At 52.3% G+C, this 17,357-nt stretch overlaps 1 protein-coding gene across 4 annotated transcripts in view; it reads left to right on the top strand.

The window, feature by feature from the left end:
- The first annotated feature begins 3,951 nt into the window (after positions 1–3,951).
- IGDCC4 (immunoglobulin superfamily DCC subclass member 4) overlaps positions 3,952–17,357 on the top strand; it is a 76,775-nt gene continuing 63,369 nt past the window's right edge. For 3 of the 4 annotated variants that reach the window (XM_025154131.3, XM_004943893.5, XM_003641826.6), the window contains exon 1: positions 3,952–4,094. In XM_025154131.3, the coding sequence (XP_025009899.2) occupies positions 3,998–4,094 (97 nt within the window). In that variant the 5' untranslated portion in view covers positions 3,952–3,997. Of the gene's footprint in view, positions 4,095–13,675; positions 13,696–17,357 lie in introns of those variants that run through there. The other variant, XM_040706662.2, reaches the window with a different exon arrangement.

The following is a 17,357-nucleotide window of genomic DNA, read 5'->3' as shown; positions in this document are numbered from 1 at the left end:
CGCTGCCTTCATCTTTGCTGAGTCTGCTGCTCCACGCTGCTCACTGGAACTTAAACCATAAACCAACACTGAACAATGATGCATTATTTATAGCAGACCGAATGCTGTAAGGTTGACAATGGTGCAAAGCTTCTCTTTCTTGTGGTCAGTAATCCATAAATAAATACATCATCTATTGAGGGCTGCAGGACTGTCAGATGGATGGGAATTGCCTGTGTTATACAAGGAGGGCGTGGGGGATGCTGTGAGAGCCAGCACCTGCTTCTGCTGCCAGTTGGCTATTTCTGAGTAATGGTGTTAAAAGTCTTCACCTGTAGGGAGGTGTGAGTGTTATCGGTGCCCAGCTGTGGAGCTGGGTGGAAGGTGCAGGGCAGCAGAGGTTCTCGGTGAAGGGGAGAAACGTGTAAAGCTGTCAGGTTCTGTGCCTCTGTGTGAAATATTATACAGGGCTTTGTAGCTAAAGCTATCTTAAGAGGAAGGTATATGGCCTCAGTTTCTGAGCAGAGAATAGCCAGAGACGTAGAAGTCTAACGTCTGTCCACCATGAACATCTGTAGAGCTTCAGCGTGTCAGCCTGGAATGAAATCCTCAGCTCAGGTCCAGGTCTCAGCATCTCCCAAGTGCAGGTATGTTTCCATTCAAGCCTTCCCCTTAGCTTGGAAGCCAGATCTGAATGATTCTGGCTGAAAGGTGGCTGCTGCTGCTTGCCCATGTACGGCGCAGTGCTACAAAACCACCTGGTGGCACACATGCCACGTCCGTGGGTGCCAAAACCCCCCTGCCGGCATGCAGGTGTCCTGTGTCCTTGGATGCTCGCCGCTCCATTTTCAGGGCTCAGCCACCAGGGGGCGGCATGATGATGCTCAGCACGCAGCCTTCCTGCTGCTGCTGCTTGCTCCGAGTGTGGCATTTTATAGCGGCGCTGGAGATCTAATAAAACTTCAGAGCAGATCTTTCTTTTTGGCACACGGACACGTTTCCCACTGCAAGGGAGCCTGACGGGTGTTTCCATCAGCAGCCCTTCTGTGCAGCGGTTCTTGATGTTACGTACGTTCTTTATGCCTAAAACCAACCTCGGTTAGCAACAGGTAGAATTTAGACTATTTAGGGATCACACCTATTACTGGAGAATCAGAGTCATAGAATGGTGACTTGGCAACTGCTGTAGGGAGAGGTACACAGATGTTGTTTATGAGCAAATATATTTTTTTTCATAGGTGTGTGTTTATAGGACAGTGATGTTCTGTGCAACTGCTTGTAACACACGGGGGTGTTTCTGCTGGAGTTTTATTTGGCTATAACTGGCAGTGAACAAGGTGGTTAGCTGATAGTCAGGCACAGAAAGACTCCTGGCTGGAAGCGAGGGAGGCTAACTTGAACAAAACATTCATTTCATCTAAAATCTGCCCAATCTGGGCTGTCTCAGCATGTTTTCCTGAAGCAGGCTTTCAGAAACACAACCCCAGCCACTGTGTCGAATGACGAACCAGAGGTGGGGCTCTGTGCAAGGCAGGTCAGCATTTGATCATTCACATCCTCTCTTGGGTGACAAGTCCCAGTGAGCAGCTGGGAGCAGGGCGTGGAGGATGTCCAGGCAGTGATATGAGCCGAAGAGACAAAAAAAACCCCAAGCTTTATGTATGCAGGTTGCTTTAACGTGATGGTTCCCATGTGCAGACAGGTGATGTTGCTGTTCAGAACAAGCCTTGGTCTCGCTGTGAGCCATTTCACAGCCCAGCACTCATCTGAATCCAGCCTGGCCCGTCCTGGGTGCACGCAGGTTTCTGCACTCGTGTTTCTGGCTGTAGGACCAGCCCCTTGTTTGCAGTGAGCGTGTTTTAAATATGAGCTTCCTAATCCCATTACCTGCTGGCTTTTCCTCTTTTATTTGTTTGTCTCCTAACAATGCACCTGCCAATATCAGCCCCAGAGCCCCACTTTATGTGGCATTTTCCATTGTTAATGTCCCACTCCTGCTCCCTATCTATCTTTGGCAAGCAACAACTGCCTGCAGCAGAACCAGGGAAGGGGGAAAGCCCTCCCTGGGCACAGCAGTAACACAGCACCCATTCCTGGAAGAATGATGAGATAGCCAGCGTAATAAATATTTATAAGAGCAAGCGTAATGAAATGAATGTGTAGTAGACTGAGGCTCCCTTAGGGTTTGGTCATCACATGTTTTTTTCCTCTTTTCTTTATTCTCTGTTATACAGAACTGTCCTGATGTCCCCGGGTTGTCAAGCAAATTGCTTATTGTGTTGCTCACTTACACAATGCATGTTATTATGTGCAACCAGCTGCTCCTGTTTGGCATTGCTTGCACATACAGAGCAGGAGGCTACCGTTGCTTCTCTCGTCTGGAAGTCAACGCTCCCTCGTGCAGGAGTTGCCCAGACCAAAAGTCTGGCAAAGAAGTGATCCTGGTAGGAAGGGTCCCTGAGAGATTCCTGCTCTGGGATGAGTGAGGCTGCAGCTTTGCAATGAGTCTGAGCTGATCTGGCTCGGTGTTGCCGTTGAAAGCTTCTTCATGCCTCTGCCTGCTTGTTCCCATTGCTTTCCTTGTGCTGGCACCAGCTTGTGGGTGACTGTGCAGGCAGCTGGAGCAGAGGGTTGATTTAGCTGATATTGCTGTTGCCAGTCAAGTTTTCAGCTCCGTCCCTTCCCCTGTCCACCTCCAGGCTCATTCGAGCACTAATGCTGGCTCAAAAGACAAAGCAGCCCCTCTTCCAGTAATGAGAGCAGCTCACATCCATCACAGAGCCCCACGTTGCAGACCTGTCTGCAGCCAAAGGCAGGTGGCAACCAGGGCAGGGCTGTGTAAGAACGGGCCGCTCAGTCCTGCTTGGGAGAGCAGCAACCTGAGCATCTCCAGCATCTCCAGCACCGATCCCTGCGTGATGGCTGTGGGCAGAAGGGTTTACCTGTGGAACAGGAGGGCACTAAGCTCCTGGGGGGGGGGGGGGGGGGGGGGGAGCTCAGCCCGGAATCAGAACAGCACGTGGTGATTTTTACAACTGGTATCCTGCGTTAAATCCGTATCTTCCTGAATTTACGAGTAACTTCTGTCTCTTTCATTTGCTTTAAGTTCTCTGACTCTGGACCGCACCTGCAGGCTCTGAAGCCCAATGCACAGGAGGCAGCCAGAGAGCACTTTTCATTACTTGTATCGTGCTGGACTCAACTGGAATTTAGGTAAAGGTTTCCTTGCTTAAAGGGAGAGAGGAACGTCCAGGATACGAGGCAGAAAGAGCAGGGGTGTGTCTGCAAGCAGACCAGAGCAGGCACAACGAGGAGACATTCCTCTAGCCTCATTAAAGCCATCCGACAGCACCTTTAGAGCCACCTCTCACAGAAGGGAGCAGGTGGGATTGTAAATCTTCAGCTCTGCACGTGAGAGCTGCGGGATGGAGCTGCGCTGCCCGCTCCTCCTGTCACACCCTCAGCTCCGCGTTGGGTCCGCTCGGCACACGGCCGCCTCCCGCTTCGCGCCAACCGCACGGCGGAGCAGCGCCGCCCGTCCCCACAGCTGCGTGCGGCACGGCTCTGCTCGGGACCGGCCCGGCTGCCGCTCCCGCCGGACCGCGCTCCTTCACGGCACCGCCGCCCTTCTCCGGACACGCACCAATAAGTGACTGAACATCCCTAACGAGAAGGAATCGTAATACCAATAGCAGAAAGCTCAGCGAGCCGTTCTGAGCCCCGTTCCCCTCAGCCCCGCACCTGCCGCTTGCCCTCAGCAGCGGGCCGGCCCCGGCTGCCAGCAACCTGTTGGGCGGGAGGAGGAGGAGGAGGAGGAGGAGAAAGCGGCGGCGCGGGGCTCTGCTCGGCGGCAGCTCGCTGACAAAGGCGGAGCGGCGAGCGGCACAGCCCGGCCGCCCCTCTCCTCCTCCTTCTCCTCCTCCCCCCGCCGGCGGCAGCGGGCCCGGCGGGCAGCGCGGGGCCGGGGCGCTCGCACAAGATGGCGGTGGGGCGGCGGGAGAGCGCGCTCCCCTCGTAAATGCGGTCGCGGCGGCCCCAGCTCCCGGCGCCCGGCAGGGCTTACATGGCGCTGGAGGATCTGCTTTGTGTCTGCTTCGCTGTGCTGGCCGTGCAAGGTGAGTGAGGAGGAGGAGGAGGAGGGAGGAAGGAGAGCAGAGCAGAGCGGGGTCGCGACCGCGGGAGGCGGCGGTCACGCGTGGGGCCGCGCTGCCAGCTGCCCCCAGCCCTCAGCCGCGGGGCGGGAGGCTGTCCCCTCAGCGGCCCCTCGGCGTCCCCCCAGCGCCCGCTCCCCTCGCTCAGCCGCCTTTTCAGCCCCGCGGCTCTCAGCCCTTCCCGTGTCCCCCCTCCCGCCCACTGAAGCGCGTCTCTTTTCGGGGCCCCATTTTGGGGTCACCTTTTGAGGTGAGACCCTTTCAGAGCTCCGGGGCCGTCTCCCATCGCCCGGTGTTGGGGTTGGGTTGGGGGTTTGGCTGCGGCAGGCCGAGCGCTGGCGGCAGCCCCTGCGCCCGCTGCGGAGCATCGCCCGGGTTGCTGCCTGCCCGGCTCAAGGAGGGCTCCGGGTCTCGGCCCCGTTGCGGTGGTGGCGTGGAGGGCGCTGTGCGCGGGCACAGACTGCGCCTTGGCCGACAGAGTCGGCAGCGGGGTCCGGGGATGCGTGGCGATGCCCCCTGCACCCACTGGGAATGCATCCGCAGCCCTGAGGAGGTGCGGAGCTGCTCCTAAAGCCCCCGGTGCTGTGTGTGTGTCCGTGTGTGTGTCCGTGTCCCCTCTGAGCAGAGGTGGCAGTGGGAGCTCAGCCCTGTGTGACACTGGATGTTTTTCTTCCTTTTTTATTTTAATGCCTTCAGATTCGACAGAATGCCTTAATTGAGTACAGACTTTGTGGTTTCGAAGACCACAAAGGGGTCTGGGGAGGAAGGTAATGTGGTGGAAGATGTTTGTATTTATTTATTATTTTTGGAGCATTGCGTAGTTTCCTGTGCGGGCTGGGGCAGCTCCTGGCGAGGGTGCAGCGTTCTGGTGGCAACAGATAACGGTCCACAGAAGCATCCCTTTGTCACCGGTGTGTGTGTGTCCCTCAGCTCTGAGCCTCCCTGCAGGTTAAGGTGAGGAGGGGCAGTTGAGAGCCATCCTCTGTTCCAGCGAAGCACATCCTGGGGCTGCTGGTGGAGCACAGCGATTCAAAGCAGAGAAGGTTAGAAGCGGAACGTTGTTTCCAAACCCACTTCAACAAGCAAACTTCGAAAGCTTTGTGGCCATTTGCAGCCCTGCCTCCTCTGCTTTTCCACCAGCAATTAGGCAGCCGGTGAAGGTTGTTTGTGTTTGTGGTCCGGCGATGGGCCGTGCGCCTGTCCATGCAGACTGCAAACGTGCGGATCGCGGGTGTGCTTCCCAACAGGTGGCTTTGATTCCACACTCGTTTCAGTCTGAAATTCATTTGGCAGAGGGTTGAAACGCTTTTGGGAGAGCGCACGTCTGATCCCAAAGCCCACGTGGTTTGATCCGAAGTTCAAGGCTCGCTGGGTATGGAGCGCTTTGGAGAGAAGCAGGCTGGAGAGCCGTCCCTGCTGGGTGGACGTGGCAGCAGCTGTGCCAGCTTGCACGAGCTGGGGCTGTGAGCCAGGCTCTGAAAGCCCTCTGCCTGTCCTGCTTGGAGGCAGCTTTCCCTGTGGGATTGAGTTTAAGGGGAAGAAAACCCTCTTTGGTGCACTCTGGCAAGGGGCTGTCTGCAGGGGGTGGGCTGAGCTTTCCATCAGAATGATCCCCTGAAATCCGTCTGGGGCTGTGTCACCTGTGTTTGTGCTTGAGCTTGTCTGCTGCTGCAGAGAAGATTTTCTGTTTTGACATCACCTAACTTTGAGCTCTGGTTTGTTCTGCCCTTCCCGTTGTGTTCTTCTCGGCACCGCAGCCCTGCAGGGCCGGCAGCCTTCTGCATTGCCATTGTTCAGGATCGCGTTCACAGGATGTCCCCTGCGTGTGTGTTCTGCAGGGTGGGATGTGAGGAGGCAGAATGAGCTACGTGGGGAAGGGGAGTCGCACAGTGCCCAGTTTTTCCATTTATTTGAGACCCTCCTGTCCCATGGAGTGCTGGCAGCGCTGAGCACAGCAGTGGGGATGTGCCTGCGGTGCGTAGCCAGGGACAGGTTCATCCCACCGGAGGCTGCTGCTGCCAGCTGTGTCTGCTGGGACAGCCAGGCTTCAAACCCTGATGGCTGAGGCTGCTGCAGAGTGCACAGGGTTTCTGCTGGTGTTTCTCTGCTGGCATGTGAGGCTGAAAGAGAAATAGCTCGGGTTTGGTTGCGCTCTTGTTTTCCCTGCTGCTCCATATGGAGAGGCAGTTCTTTCTGTTCTCTTTTTAATGCCCTCTCCTTTTGCTACCTTGAAGTCTAAAGTGAAGCAGAACCAGCTTGTTTTCTGATGTTTCTCCCACTTTCTGCAGCAGGCTTTCCACTGACAGCTGCACAAAGTTTGATCTGCCGCAGGGGGCCCGGTGCGGGGTGAGCGCATCGCGGATGGTGCACGAGCAGCTTCAAAGTGGCGTAAGCAATAATTCAACAAGGAAAAGTTTGGCAATCTGCATTTCCCTGAGGAGGAAGGGAGGACGTTGTCCCTGTGTGTGCTGGCAGCCCAGTGCACCGGGGTCACCTGCAGCTAGGAATCGTGCTGGAAACTGTGGTGTCATATGGGGTGTAGTACTAAAGTGCCCACTGTCATCTTAGGCCAGCTGCTTTGTCTGCTCTGGTCTCCTCAGGGCCCATCCTTGGGCAAAAAAAATCCTTAGGTGCTGCACACTTCTCTCTTGTGTGTCCAAGGTGTTGAGAGGATAAAATCTATCAGTGAGTGTTCAGTACTTGTCTAATCATCAGCATGTAAGTGCCCTGAGGACAGGGTGCTGCATTGTCCAGGTTGGCTCATGGTTGGAGCTGACTTCTGGTGCTGTATCACTCACTGGGAGGCTGGAACCCTCTCCCTCACAGCTGCTTTCCCAAAGCCTGGCTGATCTCCTGGGGAAGAATCCCAGGAGTTCTGGCATTTGCAGAGTAAGAGATGCTGCTTGCACTCTTTACACGCTTCTCTCCTGTTTAAATGACTGCCCAACCATTAAGCCTCATCATACTTATATAATTAAGATGGGAATTAATATTTAATCTGATTGTAATTTGTTGTTGGAATCCATCCCAAGCCCATCCCTGGCTGTATCTCTGCGTGAGGTGAGTGGGTACCTGCAGGAGGACTGAGGCTGATGTTTCACAGAGGGGATTTTGTTGGGACACAGAGGACTGGGTGTAGGAAGAAACCCTAACCTTATAGACCCAGAGCGATCGTAGTCATTTTGTTATCTGTAGGAAGCAAATGTTTGCTTTATATTCAGCTGTAATACTGGAAGGGATATGGTAAATCCTTCTTATCAGTATTTGCCAAGTACACGTTGGGCCAAAATCAACTCTGGTGCAATTTTGTTGCTTTCTGGAGCAGAACTGGACCTGCTGTCTGCAGGGTTTGTCTCCTGGCTTTGTATGAAAGAGACTGACGTGGCCGTGCTGTGTGTCTGTCCGTCTGCCTGTCCGTCTGCCTTCCCTCTTCCGAACAGCGGTAGGACCCGCAGGTCAGGCACAGCCTGTAGTGTTGGCCTGGGCTCTGCTGGTGGCACCGGTGCCTTTGGTGTCTGTGTGTGAGGCAGATCCCGTTCTGCCCTTAATCCTCAGGATCCTGCTGCTGTGATAGGGATCTGCTTTCTGTGAGAAGTCCAGCAGAGAGTAATACGATGCAGTTTATTATGTCAGCGGATAGTAAACATGCTCTGTGGCTGCTACGATAAGCAATTACTGTACTCCGCTGGAACATTAATACCAAATCTTCTGAAATTATTTAAAAATGTGTCTGCATTGTAAATGGAATTGCCTGGTGCTGCCCTGTTAAATGTAACGGAGCTGTTGAACTATGTGCTCTATTCCCTGTTTCCTTTGTTTGGGTTTTTTCTTTTTTTTTTTTTTTTTCCAAGACGTCTCACTGTGTGGGTTTCTTGAGGACAAGCTGTTAGTATTAAAGGTGTATTAATGAAATGTGAGCATCCCAAGAGGCTATTCTTAGTCCAAATTGATGGGAGAATTGAAGTCTATCATGTGAATGTATTGCACCTATGTTGGGTCTGCACTGCTCTCTTGCTCTCCCTTACTTCCCTGCTCTTGTCTCTTACTTAGACCTTGGAACCACTTTGGGGTTGGGATGCTTCCCACCTTGTGCAGTGTAAGGCTTTGGGGAATGGAGCAGGAAGGGCTGCTCCTGAGAAGGGAGGCGGGCTGGCACAACTCGGAGCTGAGGCAGAGTGGGCCCTGCTTTGTTCTGCCGGCCGTGCATGAGAGTTCCTGAATGGCTGTCAATAGATGATGGAGTTTAGTGAGAAACTCATGCCTTGTGATGCTGTTACCTCTCCAGAGCTGTCCCGTGACACGGCATGCTCTCGCCTTTCTGGAAATACCGGTGCTGCTTTACCAAGATGTCTCACGTAGCCCTTCTGTTTATCAAACTGACCCACGGCTCCCGCGCTGTGTCCGTGCCCTGCCCGTCCCACTGGCGTGCCTGGCTCTGGGCAAAGCACTGTGCGAGCTCCTCGGGCGACGTGCAGCTCACTGCGGGGTGAGGGTGGGAGGGCAGGGGTCAGCAGATGTTCAGGGCGATGCACAGCAGGTTGGGATGTGACAGAACCTGTCGCTGTGTGGAGATAAGGCTCGTGTGCGAGATGCTGGCGCTCGCCTGGGGCTGTGACAGTGGTGGGGTGGGGGATCTGGGCACACAGGCTTGCTGCTCCATCATTTCCTGCTGGGTTGGTACCCTTTGCAGGGCTGGGGCAGCACTGCTGCTGTTGGGCTGAGTCTGCCCCTGGAGTGGGAGGATGCATGGCGCAACTCTGTGTGTGCTGAGTGCTGTGCTGTGCTGCTGTGTAGCAGAGCGTGTTGGCAGAACGCACGCAGAAGAGAAAAGGGGAAAAAAGAAACACAGAGCTGATCCAACAGCAGCGCCTTTGCTGGCTTGGCAAGAATTGTTTAGGTCCTTCTTCCCCAGAATGATTTTGTAAACGTTGTGCTGCCTACTAGCCATGTAAATTACTGCCATTAATGGCAGTTGTTGTGATGGAAAGAGAAGTGTCTGAAAGCTGGGGTGCAACTGACCCCTCCTGCCCCCCCCAGGCTCTCTAGCCAGCTGTTTGTGTCAGTGCTGATTGCAGCTTTTGACAGAGAAATCAAAATATTGGTCAAAACCCTTGAGCTCAGTTTTTCCTGGGGCACAGTGAATACAACTTTTCTTTCTTTTCTGTTGTACTCTTTCTCCGCACTGAAAACAAAGAACCTTTCCTGGAGGAGATGAGTTCCCCAAGTCAAACGTCATCTGTCTGAAGAGCGCCTTCAGAAGCAGATTCCCTGTCTGCAGGCTTTCCTCGAGAGTGTGCCGCTGGAAATCTGGTGGGCAGCAGTACCTCAAGTGCTATTGTGGGCTTTTCTTTACATGCAAAGTGGGGAGAGGAGGCAGTTTCTCCCAGCTGCTGCCAGAGAATCGCTTCCCATTTCCTTACTGCCTGTGGCAGCTGCCAGGATTCGCTGTTTAGCAGCAGAGGGAGTTAAGTGCGGGGTGAAAAGCTTCGGTAACGCTTGAGCACAAGGGCAGGAGGCTCAGCCGTCACGTCAGTCTGCACTTCGTTTGTAATACTGCAGCTTTAAGGCTAGTGAAGTCCGGCTGCCTTGCTCTTCTGCAGGCAGTGAGAGTCAGGGTGTGTTGCTGGCACTCAAGCGAGAGCATCTCCTTAAAAGCAACGCTCTTCTGACTTCGTGTTTTGTTTTGTTAGAAGTGGGTGCTCGCCTGTTGCAGCCCTTGGTAAGCTACTTGGTGTCCTCGTTCAGTAGCGTGCGCTTGCATGCAGGCTGCATGCAGCAAGTTGTGCTCTATTGGTGGTTATGAAGGCATGTGCTGGTGTGCAAGCCTGCCTGTGTGTGTGCACTGATTGAGTTCCCTGTTGACCCGTGCTTCACTAAGCTGAACGTGTACAGGTCCTTGGGTCTCACCTGCTTGCCATCCTGCAGCTGAGGGCAGTGCAAGGGACAGCCTGGCTTTTCCCAGCGGTGTTTGCTGAGCGGAGCGGATTTTTGTGCCTCTTCAGAGCCTGGCTTTGTGATTCCACCCCAGCGAGTCCTGAGGGCACCTGCTGCCTCAGCTTGGCCATACAGCTGGGTCAGAGGGAGCAGAGGGAAAGGTGCAGAGACCCTCAGCTCTGAGTGCCACTTTGGTGAGCAGGCAGCCTGGCACTGAGGAACACTCGTGGTTTTGCAGGAGAATCTTGCTTACAGAAAACTTGGAGACAGGGTGCATTGTGCAGCTTCCATATAGCTTCTAAACAGAAACGCTGCTGTCGCTGCTGGGATCACAGCCCATGGTTTGTCACTCCAGTTACACTGGCATAGAGTAACACTCAGTCCTGCGGCAGCTTTCACCAAATCTCTGCCGTGTCCTCCGTCAGCACTTTGCAGGTGGAGCACGGGGAGCTTCGCCCTCTCCCTTGGCCACATCACCTGCGCATCGCAGCGGCTGCTTTCTGGTGTCAGTCTCCTGCTGCAGCCTGGCTGTCTGCCTGAAGCAGCCGTGGTGCATCGCAAGCAGGAAAGCACTGGTGGGACCTCGCTGCCTTTGGGAAGCAGGCATTGGTTCCCTGCTGCGTGCCAAACTTCAGTGTGGCTCCTGCATGGAGCCGGGAGCTGGACCCAACGGTGTGTACATGGTATATGCAGGCCTGTAAATTAAAATTCCTCAGGACTAATTACTTGTTTGCATATTTTAAAGTTTGTGGTTTAAAAAACAAAAAATGTTGCCCTTGTAGGGAATATTTTTTCTCACCAGAAACTTGTTAGACTGGAAATTTCACAGTATTAATTTTTATGGTGTTCCCTAAGCTGAACTAATTAGGTATTTTGGAAAGGGGAAGACGAGGGTGTGGATGTGCAGTTTTTATGTAGATTTCATTAGAAATGTGACTGGGATTATCCCACCAGCTATCCCAGCGATGTGCGTAAGGTCTCTGCTGGAAAACGCAAGTGATTATAGGCTGGTGCCTCATAGATAATCCTTGGCTAATATGGGATGGGTGCAATTAATGTTAATCCCTGCTCAGCAGTAGTAAAAGTTGGATAAAGTCAAAGAGATTTTGCGCGGCTGTTACTGGCCTGAACATGAGAGGCTGTTTGGAGGGGCACAGTCTTCATCCTTATCTTCCTTAGGAAGGGGAAGGCACCATTCAGAGTGCCCTGAAGTTGCCTGCTTCTAAAGAAGAGGATTTCTTCTCTGTTGATGCTATGTGCTGAGGCACACAGGACATCATTAGGAGAGAAACAGCAGTGATTAGTCTAGATTAATAGAAATAGATCTGTTTTTACGAGCAAATGAGGTTGTGTTCCTTGGTCCACAGCAACCTCCATCCATAGTGCTTATCCAGCAGTTTGGGGTGCTGGGGCAGAACCTCTCCGCACTGTGGGGAAAAAATGGTAATTTGGGCTCTGCCTAAAGGTACATCTTGGTTTTGGTAAGTGAAACAAGCACAGGTGCAGGGACAGAGGGAGAAGCGTCACCTCAGATGGATGCTGTGGATGCGGGGGGACCCCAGAGCAGTGTGGCAGTCCCCAGGCGTTGTGCCATGCTCTACCTGGAGCTGAAAGCGTGTCTTGTTTGCTTGCAAACGGAGCCAGTTCCTTCGGTGCTTTGTCCTCAAACTGTCAGGCTTCAACTGGCTGCAGCTTTGAAAAAAGTGAAGATTTACATGCTCTGAAAAGAAGCTCGTGCTGACAGTGGGTAAATGTGTTGTTGATGTTGGAGAGGTAAATAGCAAAGTAGGTGTGAGGGGTTTTGGAACAGACTGCGAAATTTCGTTTCCTCCTCTTGTTAAGATAGAAGTTTAAATTTGGAACAGGAGGGAATGTCTCCCCCCAGTCTGACCCTTGGTTCTAGCAGCCCTCAGGAGGTGCTCCTCGCTGCCCCTCCAGGTGCACCCCAGCAGCTGTGGACATGGGCAGTCTGTCTGTCCCTCCTAGTGTGGTCCCTGAGCTTTACAGGCTCATGTTGTTCTCAGTCATAACTGACTTTGTAAGTCACAGTTGAAGATTATCTTTTAGAGCTGATCTATGTGAGAAGCTGTGCCAAGGGGATGCCAAGTCCTGCGATGATCAAGTCCCTGGGAAGTTATGGTGTTGTCCCTTTGTGGACATTCCAACGAGTTAACAGTTCAGCACCTCACGTTTTATAATTTATTTCCCCTTTCTCAAGCCTTCCCTCTTATCTGCTATTGTCCACATAGGGTTGGTTGACTAGCTGTACTGATAACATGCCTTTGTGGGCTAAGTGATAACTAGAAGGAGCGGAGTGCAGCTAGATAAGGCCAGGCTTGGTCTGCACATGGGAAGGGAGCCCATGTCAGTGCAGCCGCAGCCAGGCTAGGAAGCATAGACCAACTGTGAGTTCCAAGAGGCCGTGCACAGCTGGTGATGGAGCTGCAGGATTGAGCTCGCTGCTTGCTCTGCCTGCTCTGCAGAAGGAAGGAGAGACCTGCCACGTTCCTCTGTGTTCCCCTGCAGTGTGGCTGGTACACGTGCCCAGGCCCCTGCATCTTCCTGCGAAGGTGAAGCCTCTCTCAGGGTGACACAGGCTGGAAGCCATCTACAGTGAGCTATTAAAGCATACTTCCCATTAGTTTTCTTTGTTGCTGTTCTGAATTGTCTTCTCTTTCCCTGTGTGCTGGCTCATTATTTCCCATTAATTCCCGATTTGAGCAATTACCTGGGAAGTGCAGGAGAGCTGGCAGGAGTTCGAGGAGCCTGACTTCTCTTTTTGGGGTAGGTGACTTTCTAACTGCAGCACGAGAGTTGCAGTGCCTTGAGATGGCAAGGACACCTGGGACAGGTGGGCTATGTGGGGGAAGCAGAAAGTGGGGCTGAATGTGCACATTTCTCATTACCTGCTAGAGCTGAGACTGGAGCTGTTTGTGACAGGAGTGTTGTATGTGCCCTGTGTTATAGCCCTGTATACCTTGTCCAGAGCAGAGACTCCAGATTGAACCCCAGCCCATCAAGACACTGTGAGCAAATGAGAGACTATTTGCTTAACTTAAAAATGCACAAAAATGCCCTGACAAAAACATACAATTAATATTTCTAAATACATCCTGGGGAATTTTTTTTTTTTTTCTTCTGAGAAAGCTTTAAGCTCTGTTTGAGGAATAGTGCCTTGGGATGTGTGTCAGAGCAGCATCACCCCAGCAGAAGGGTTCTTTGCCCTCTCTTGGCAGGTGGCTTTTTCAGGTAAGAGTAGAGGTGTGATCTGCCGCCTTTCTGCAGGGAACACAGCAAGATAAAAGGGCTGTCACTGATTGAAACATCAGAGTTTGTCTTCTTGTAGCTTATGTTTTACTGGCAGACGTGTCGTGCCATCGGTTTCTGTGTATGAATGCTCTTCTTTCTAAGGTTTGTATTTGCCCATGGACTTCTCAGCTGCTGTGAGTGGCCTCGAAGCCAGACAAGGCTGTTTGGCTCATGGCTCTGCAGTCAGAGCTCAGGCTGTTGGCAGAGCAGGTGAATCCCATTCTTCATATCCTTGCTTTATTTTCAGGTGAACTGCAGAGTCTCATTACCAACAGCAATGGCAAGGCTTTGAAGATTTCAGCCTAATTACCTCATTTGTGCTGTGAGTAGCAGTGAAATCTGTGTGCTGTCAGGGAGAGTTAGCTGCTGTGCTGGGGTGGGAGGGAAGGGCCCTGGGGAAGGGCTGGTGCACAAGTGGTGTTCTCTGGTTGTGTGGATGCTGTGGGGTTCCCTGCAGGAGCACATGGGCTGAGCCCCATCTGTAGCCATAAAGCTGATAGCTGCCTGGGCAGGAAGCTCTCAGTGCATAACTCTGGCAGCCCAGGTGTGGACGACTTTGGCATTTTCCCTCCTTTCTCATTAGAAGTATGTTGAGATATGCACAACAAGCCTGTAACCTGTGGTGGAGGCTTAGATGGGGCAAGTTTCAGTGATATGCATGTGAGGGCTGTGAGAGCCATGTGTTTGCACAGCATCTCTGGAGTTCTGATGGAGGCATATCTCCATTTATGGTCAAATCTGAGGAATTTTCTGGTATTTGAATGAAATGGGGGTCAGAGTTCTATTAACATGACAGCTATTCATATCCTAAATCCTTAGCAGCGTCGCCACATCTCTTGTGTAGGCAAGGAGCTCTCAGATAGATACAGTCTAAATAACACTAAACTGTATAGAAAGAAGGGAGAGGAGTGGAGGAATGTAATCGTTGATCAACAGCTGAAGGCAGAGGGATGAGAAAGATCTTTGGTGATTGAGATCTTTGATCTTTCAGATAAAGAAAAACGCAGAAACATTAGATGTGCTCAACCCTAACACAGTTTCTTGGATCTTCTTTGGGTCAGTGTCTCTGTGCTGCCCTTAATTATTCTGTTGTATGGGTTCAGAGTCCTCTTCCAAGCTGGCAAGCATCGTGGCTGGGTGGGAGGCAATAGGTTGATCATGTGGCAAGCAAGCTGGCACAAGAGCTCAGCAAAGGGCAGGTTGCCCCTGTTCCGCCTGTATGGCATGGGCTCTGACTGAGCCCTGCTGTTGTTGCTTTGTAGCTGAAGCTACCCAGCCTCTGCAGGGCCATTGCTTCCTCCTGGTAACACCGCCCGTGGTTTGGGTATCCACACACCCAGGGCTGAGTGAAGTGAGTGCGCAAAGTCAAATCATTCTTGCAGGGTTTGAGCATCGCTTCCCTTTTCTGAGGCTCCAGGCAGCAGCTGGGAGAAAGTTGGTTTGGAAAACAAAGCTGTTAGGAACTGTTTGTTTAGACACAAGGCAAAATGAAAGTGGAAAACAATCTGTCAGTTCCCTTTAGCCTCCCACCTTCTTTTTGTTTAAAACGTCCGCATGCAACTTAGTTTCAATAAACAAAAGATGTTTCCTATAAGCTGGTGTTTACTAGTTTGGGAATGGGATTTATTAAAGAACAGAAATCCCTGCATATGCCAATGTTTTCAGACTGTATCAAGAGTGTATAATTTTATAGACCTTTCAAGAGTAGATTTCCTAAAGTAAACAGTGAGGAACTGTTAAATTATAGCCATGTAAAACAACAATGTAACAGCCTCATTGCTTGTACTAATGGCTTTATTATCCTGAGGGTAGGAGTGGTGTGGGCTGCTCACAGATAGCTTACCTTTCCTGACGTGGTTTTGCAACTCAGTTTTAGATCCTTGAGCAACTTCTTTCCCTCCTAATGAGGGAGATAAGGACTGTGTGGGTGCTCTCACTCCAGCTCTTCCAGGGTTGTGCAGGGGTGAGCAGCTTCCAGAAGAGCACGGTACAGTTTATCTCTGCAGGTTGAGAGCCACTGAAGTCTTTGGAGATCCAGGCTTGCAGGCCATCCATGCTACAACTGCTGCCAACCATGCATGACCAACATCACCCCTTGCTTATTGTGTGCTGTCTGAACCATGAGCTTCTCGTCAAGCTCAGGTTTTTGATCTACAATTCTTTGGAACAGGAAGATGTTCGGCTACTCCCAGCCCAGCCTGCAGCCTGTCAGAGCAGCACCATCGTACTAAATCAGAAAGGTCATTGCCATTTCCCTAAGGGGCAGGGAGAAGGGCTTCAGGTGCAGCACGAGGCTGGTGCGGAGCTCAGTGGCGCTCTGTGTTCATTGCTGCAGTACCAGGAGGCCCAGGAGGATGTGTGGTCTCAGCCTGAGCTCCTCTGCTCTCACAGCCAGCGTGGAGCCTGGGTGCCACCTCAGACAGGCGCCTGCATGGTGCCTTGGCCCTCCTCCAGCTCCAAGTCACTGCAGTGACCTCTGCGGAGATGTGTGTTGAAAGGGACCAGTCGCCTGCATTTCTTGGATTCTTTTTCCCAGTTCTCAATTTTAAATGGCATTCTGGGCTGATTTCTGGCTGCCATAGACGTGTGCGTGCTGGTGAACTTTGCACCAACTCAACTGGGCTCATGGAAGAAACTGTCTGTGCAAGGAGAGCTGTGGCTTGTAGTGAAATAGCTTTGCAGTGACATAGTTTCAGCGTTGCAGTATGTCAGCACTGGCTTTCAGGTTGTTCCAGGGCTAAAAATACAGCCCATTAAGGCTTCTGCCATGGGATGTAACCATGTCTTGAAGGTATTTTATTCCTTATGTACTTATTGCTAACTGAATTTAAGTGAGGCTGCATTTGGAGACCTACCTTACAAGATCACCTCAACTGAAGTGTAAATCAGCATTTCCCAATAAGTGGAGAAGAGTGGAGTGCTTGTGTTGGAGGTGGTAAGAGGCAGAGCTGCTTGCCAGGGGGCTGGGGGGCACTGCTGGCACTGCCTGAGCACAGCCGCTGGACCAGGCTTTGTGAGTTTGGATTTTTCTCCGTCCCCAGGTGACAAGAGCTTCAGAATTGCATTGCAGAGATTAGTGCTAGGGGTTTTACCACCTAGTTCATTTGAAACTGGATGCGCCTGAGACACATTGAACAAATGGACAGTGGCCTCCCTTCTCCCCGGGGACAGCTTTTACATGGTTGGGAAGCTACAGATGGGGCCCAAGGCAGAAATGCAAATAGGCAGGGCTGTGATATGAAGCATTTGGCAGCATCGCGGGCTTAAAAGCTCCCTCCCCACGGCTGCTTGATCCTGCTCTCTGGGTTGTGCTGACACAGCTGGCTGTGGGCTGCACTGTGAACTGTGTGAGCGGAGCTTTGGCCTCAAAACGAAGGGATTAGTGCCTGTGCTGCTGGCACTGCGAAGCCGGCCCGGCCCAGTCCATCCCAGCACTGCCTTTAAGAGGTGCTCAGAGGTGTGCTTGTTTCCCAGTGCCCACTGTGGTACAGCTTTGCAGAAGAGCACTGTTGTAAGCACAAGCAGCTAATGAGTTTTTATAACCCTCTTCTGTTTGCTTTTGAAGACGCGAGTTCTGGTTCCGTGTGCGGTCAGTGTCAGCACTCATGTTACGCAGGGAGAGTTGGGGCAGCTTTGGTTTCAGCCCGGGTCTGGTCCCCGAGCTGCTCAGCTCTTTCCTGACAGGAGGCAATCACTGTCAGCGCTGCCTTGGCCCCAGCACTGCTAACAAAACAAGTTGCAGGGGCAGATCTCCCACGTTCGTGAGCTCAGCAGTGGTTGACTGCTTTTTGTAGATGAAAAGGTCAGGTCTGTTGCTGGGGTTATGCAGAAAGCTTTGTTCTGGAACAGCCTGCCTCCCGATCAGCTCCCGTCTGCCGTGCTGCCGGGCACTGGTCTGAGCAGTGCTTTTTCTGCATTTTCCTCATGGGTGAGTGCTGGAGAGCTGTTAGCTGCTTGTGCTCACCCTCACTACTGCTTCTGTTG

Source organism: Gallus gallus, chromosome 10 (assembly GCF_016699485.2).
Source record: "Gallus gallus isolate bGalGal1 chromosome 10, bGalGal1.mat.broiler.GRCg7b, whole genome shotgun sequence".
NCBI lineage: Eukaryota > Metazoa > Chordata > Aves > Galliformes > Phasianidae > Gallus > Gallus gallus.
Note: the sequence above shows the minus strand (reverse complement) of the source record. Positions and strands in the feature narration are given on the sequence as shown.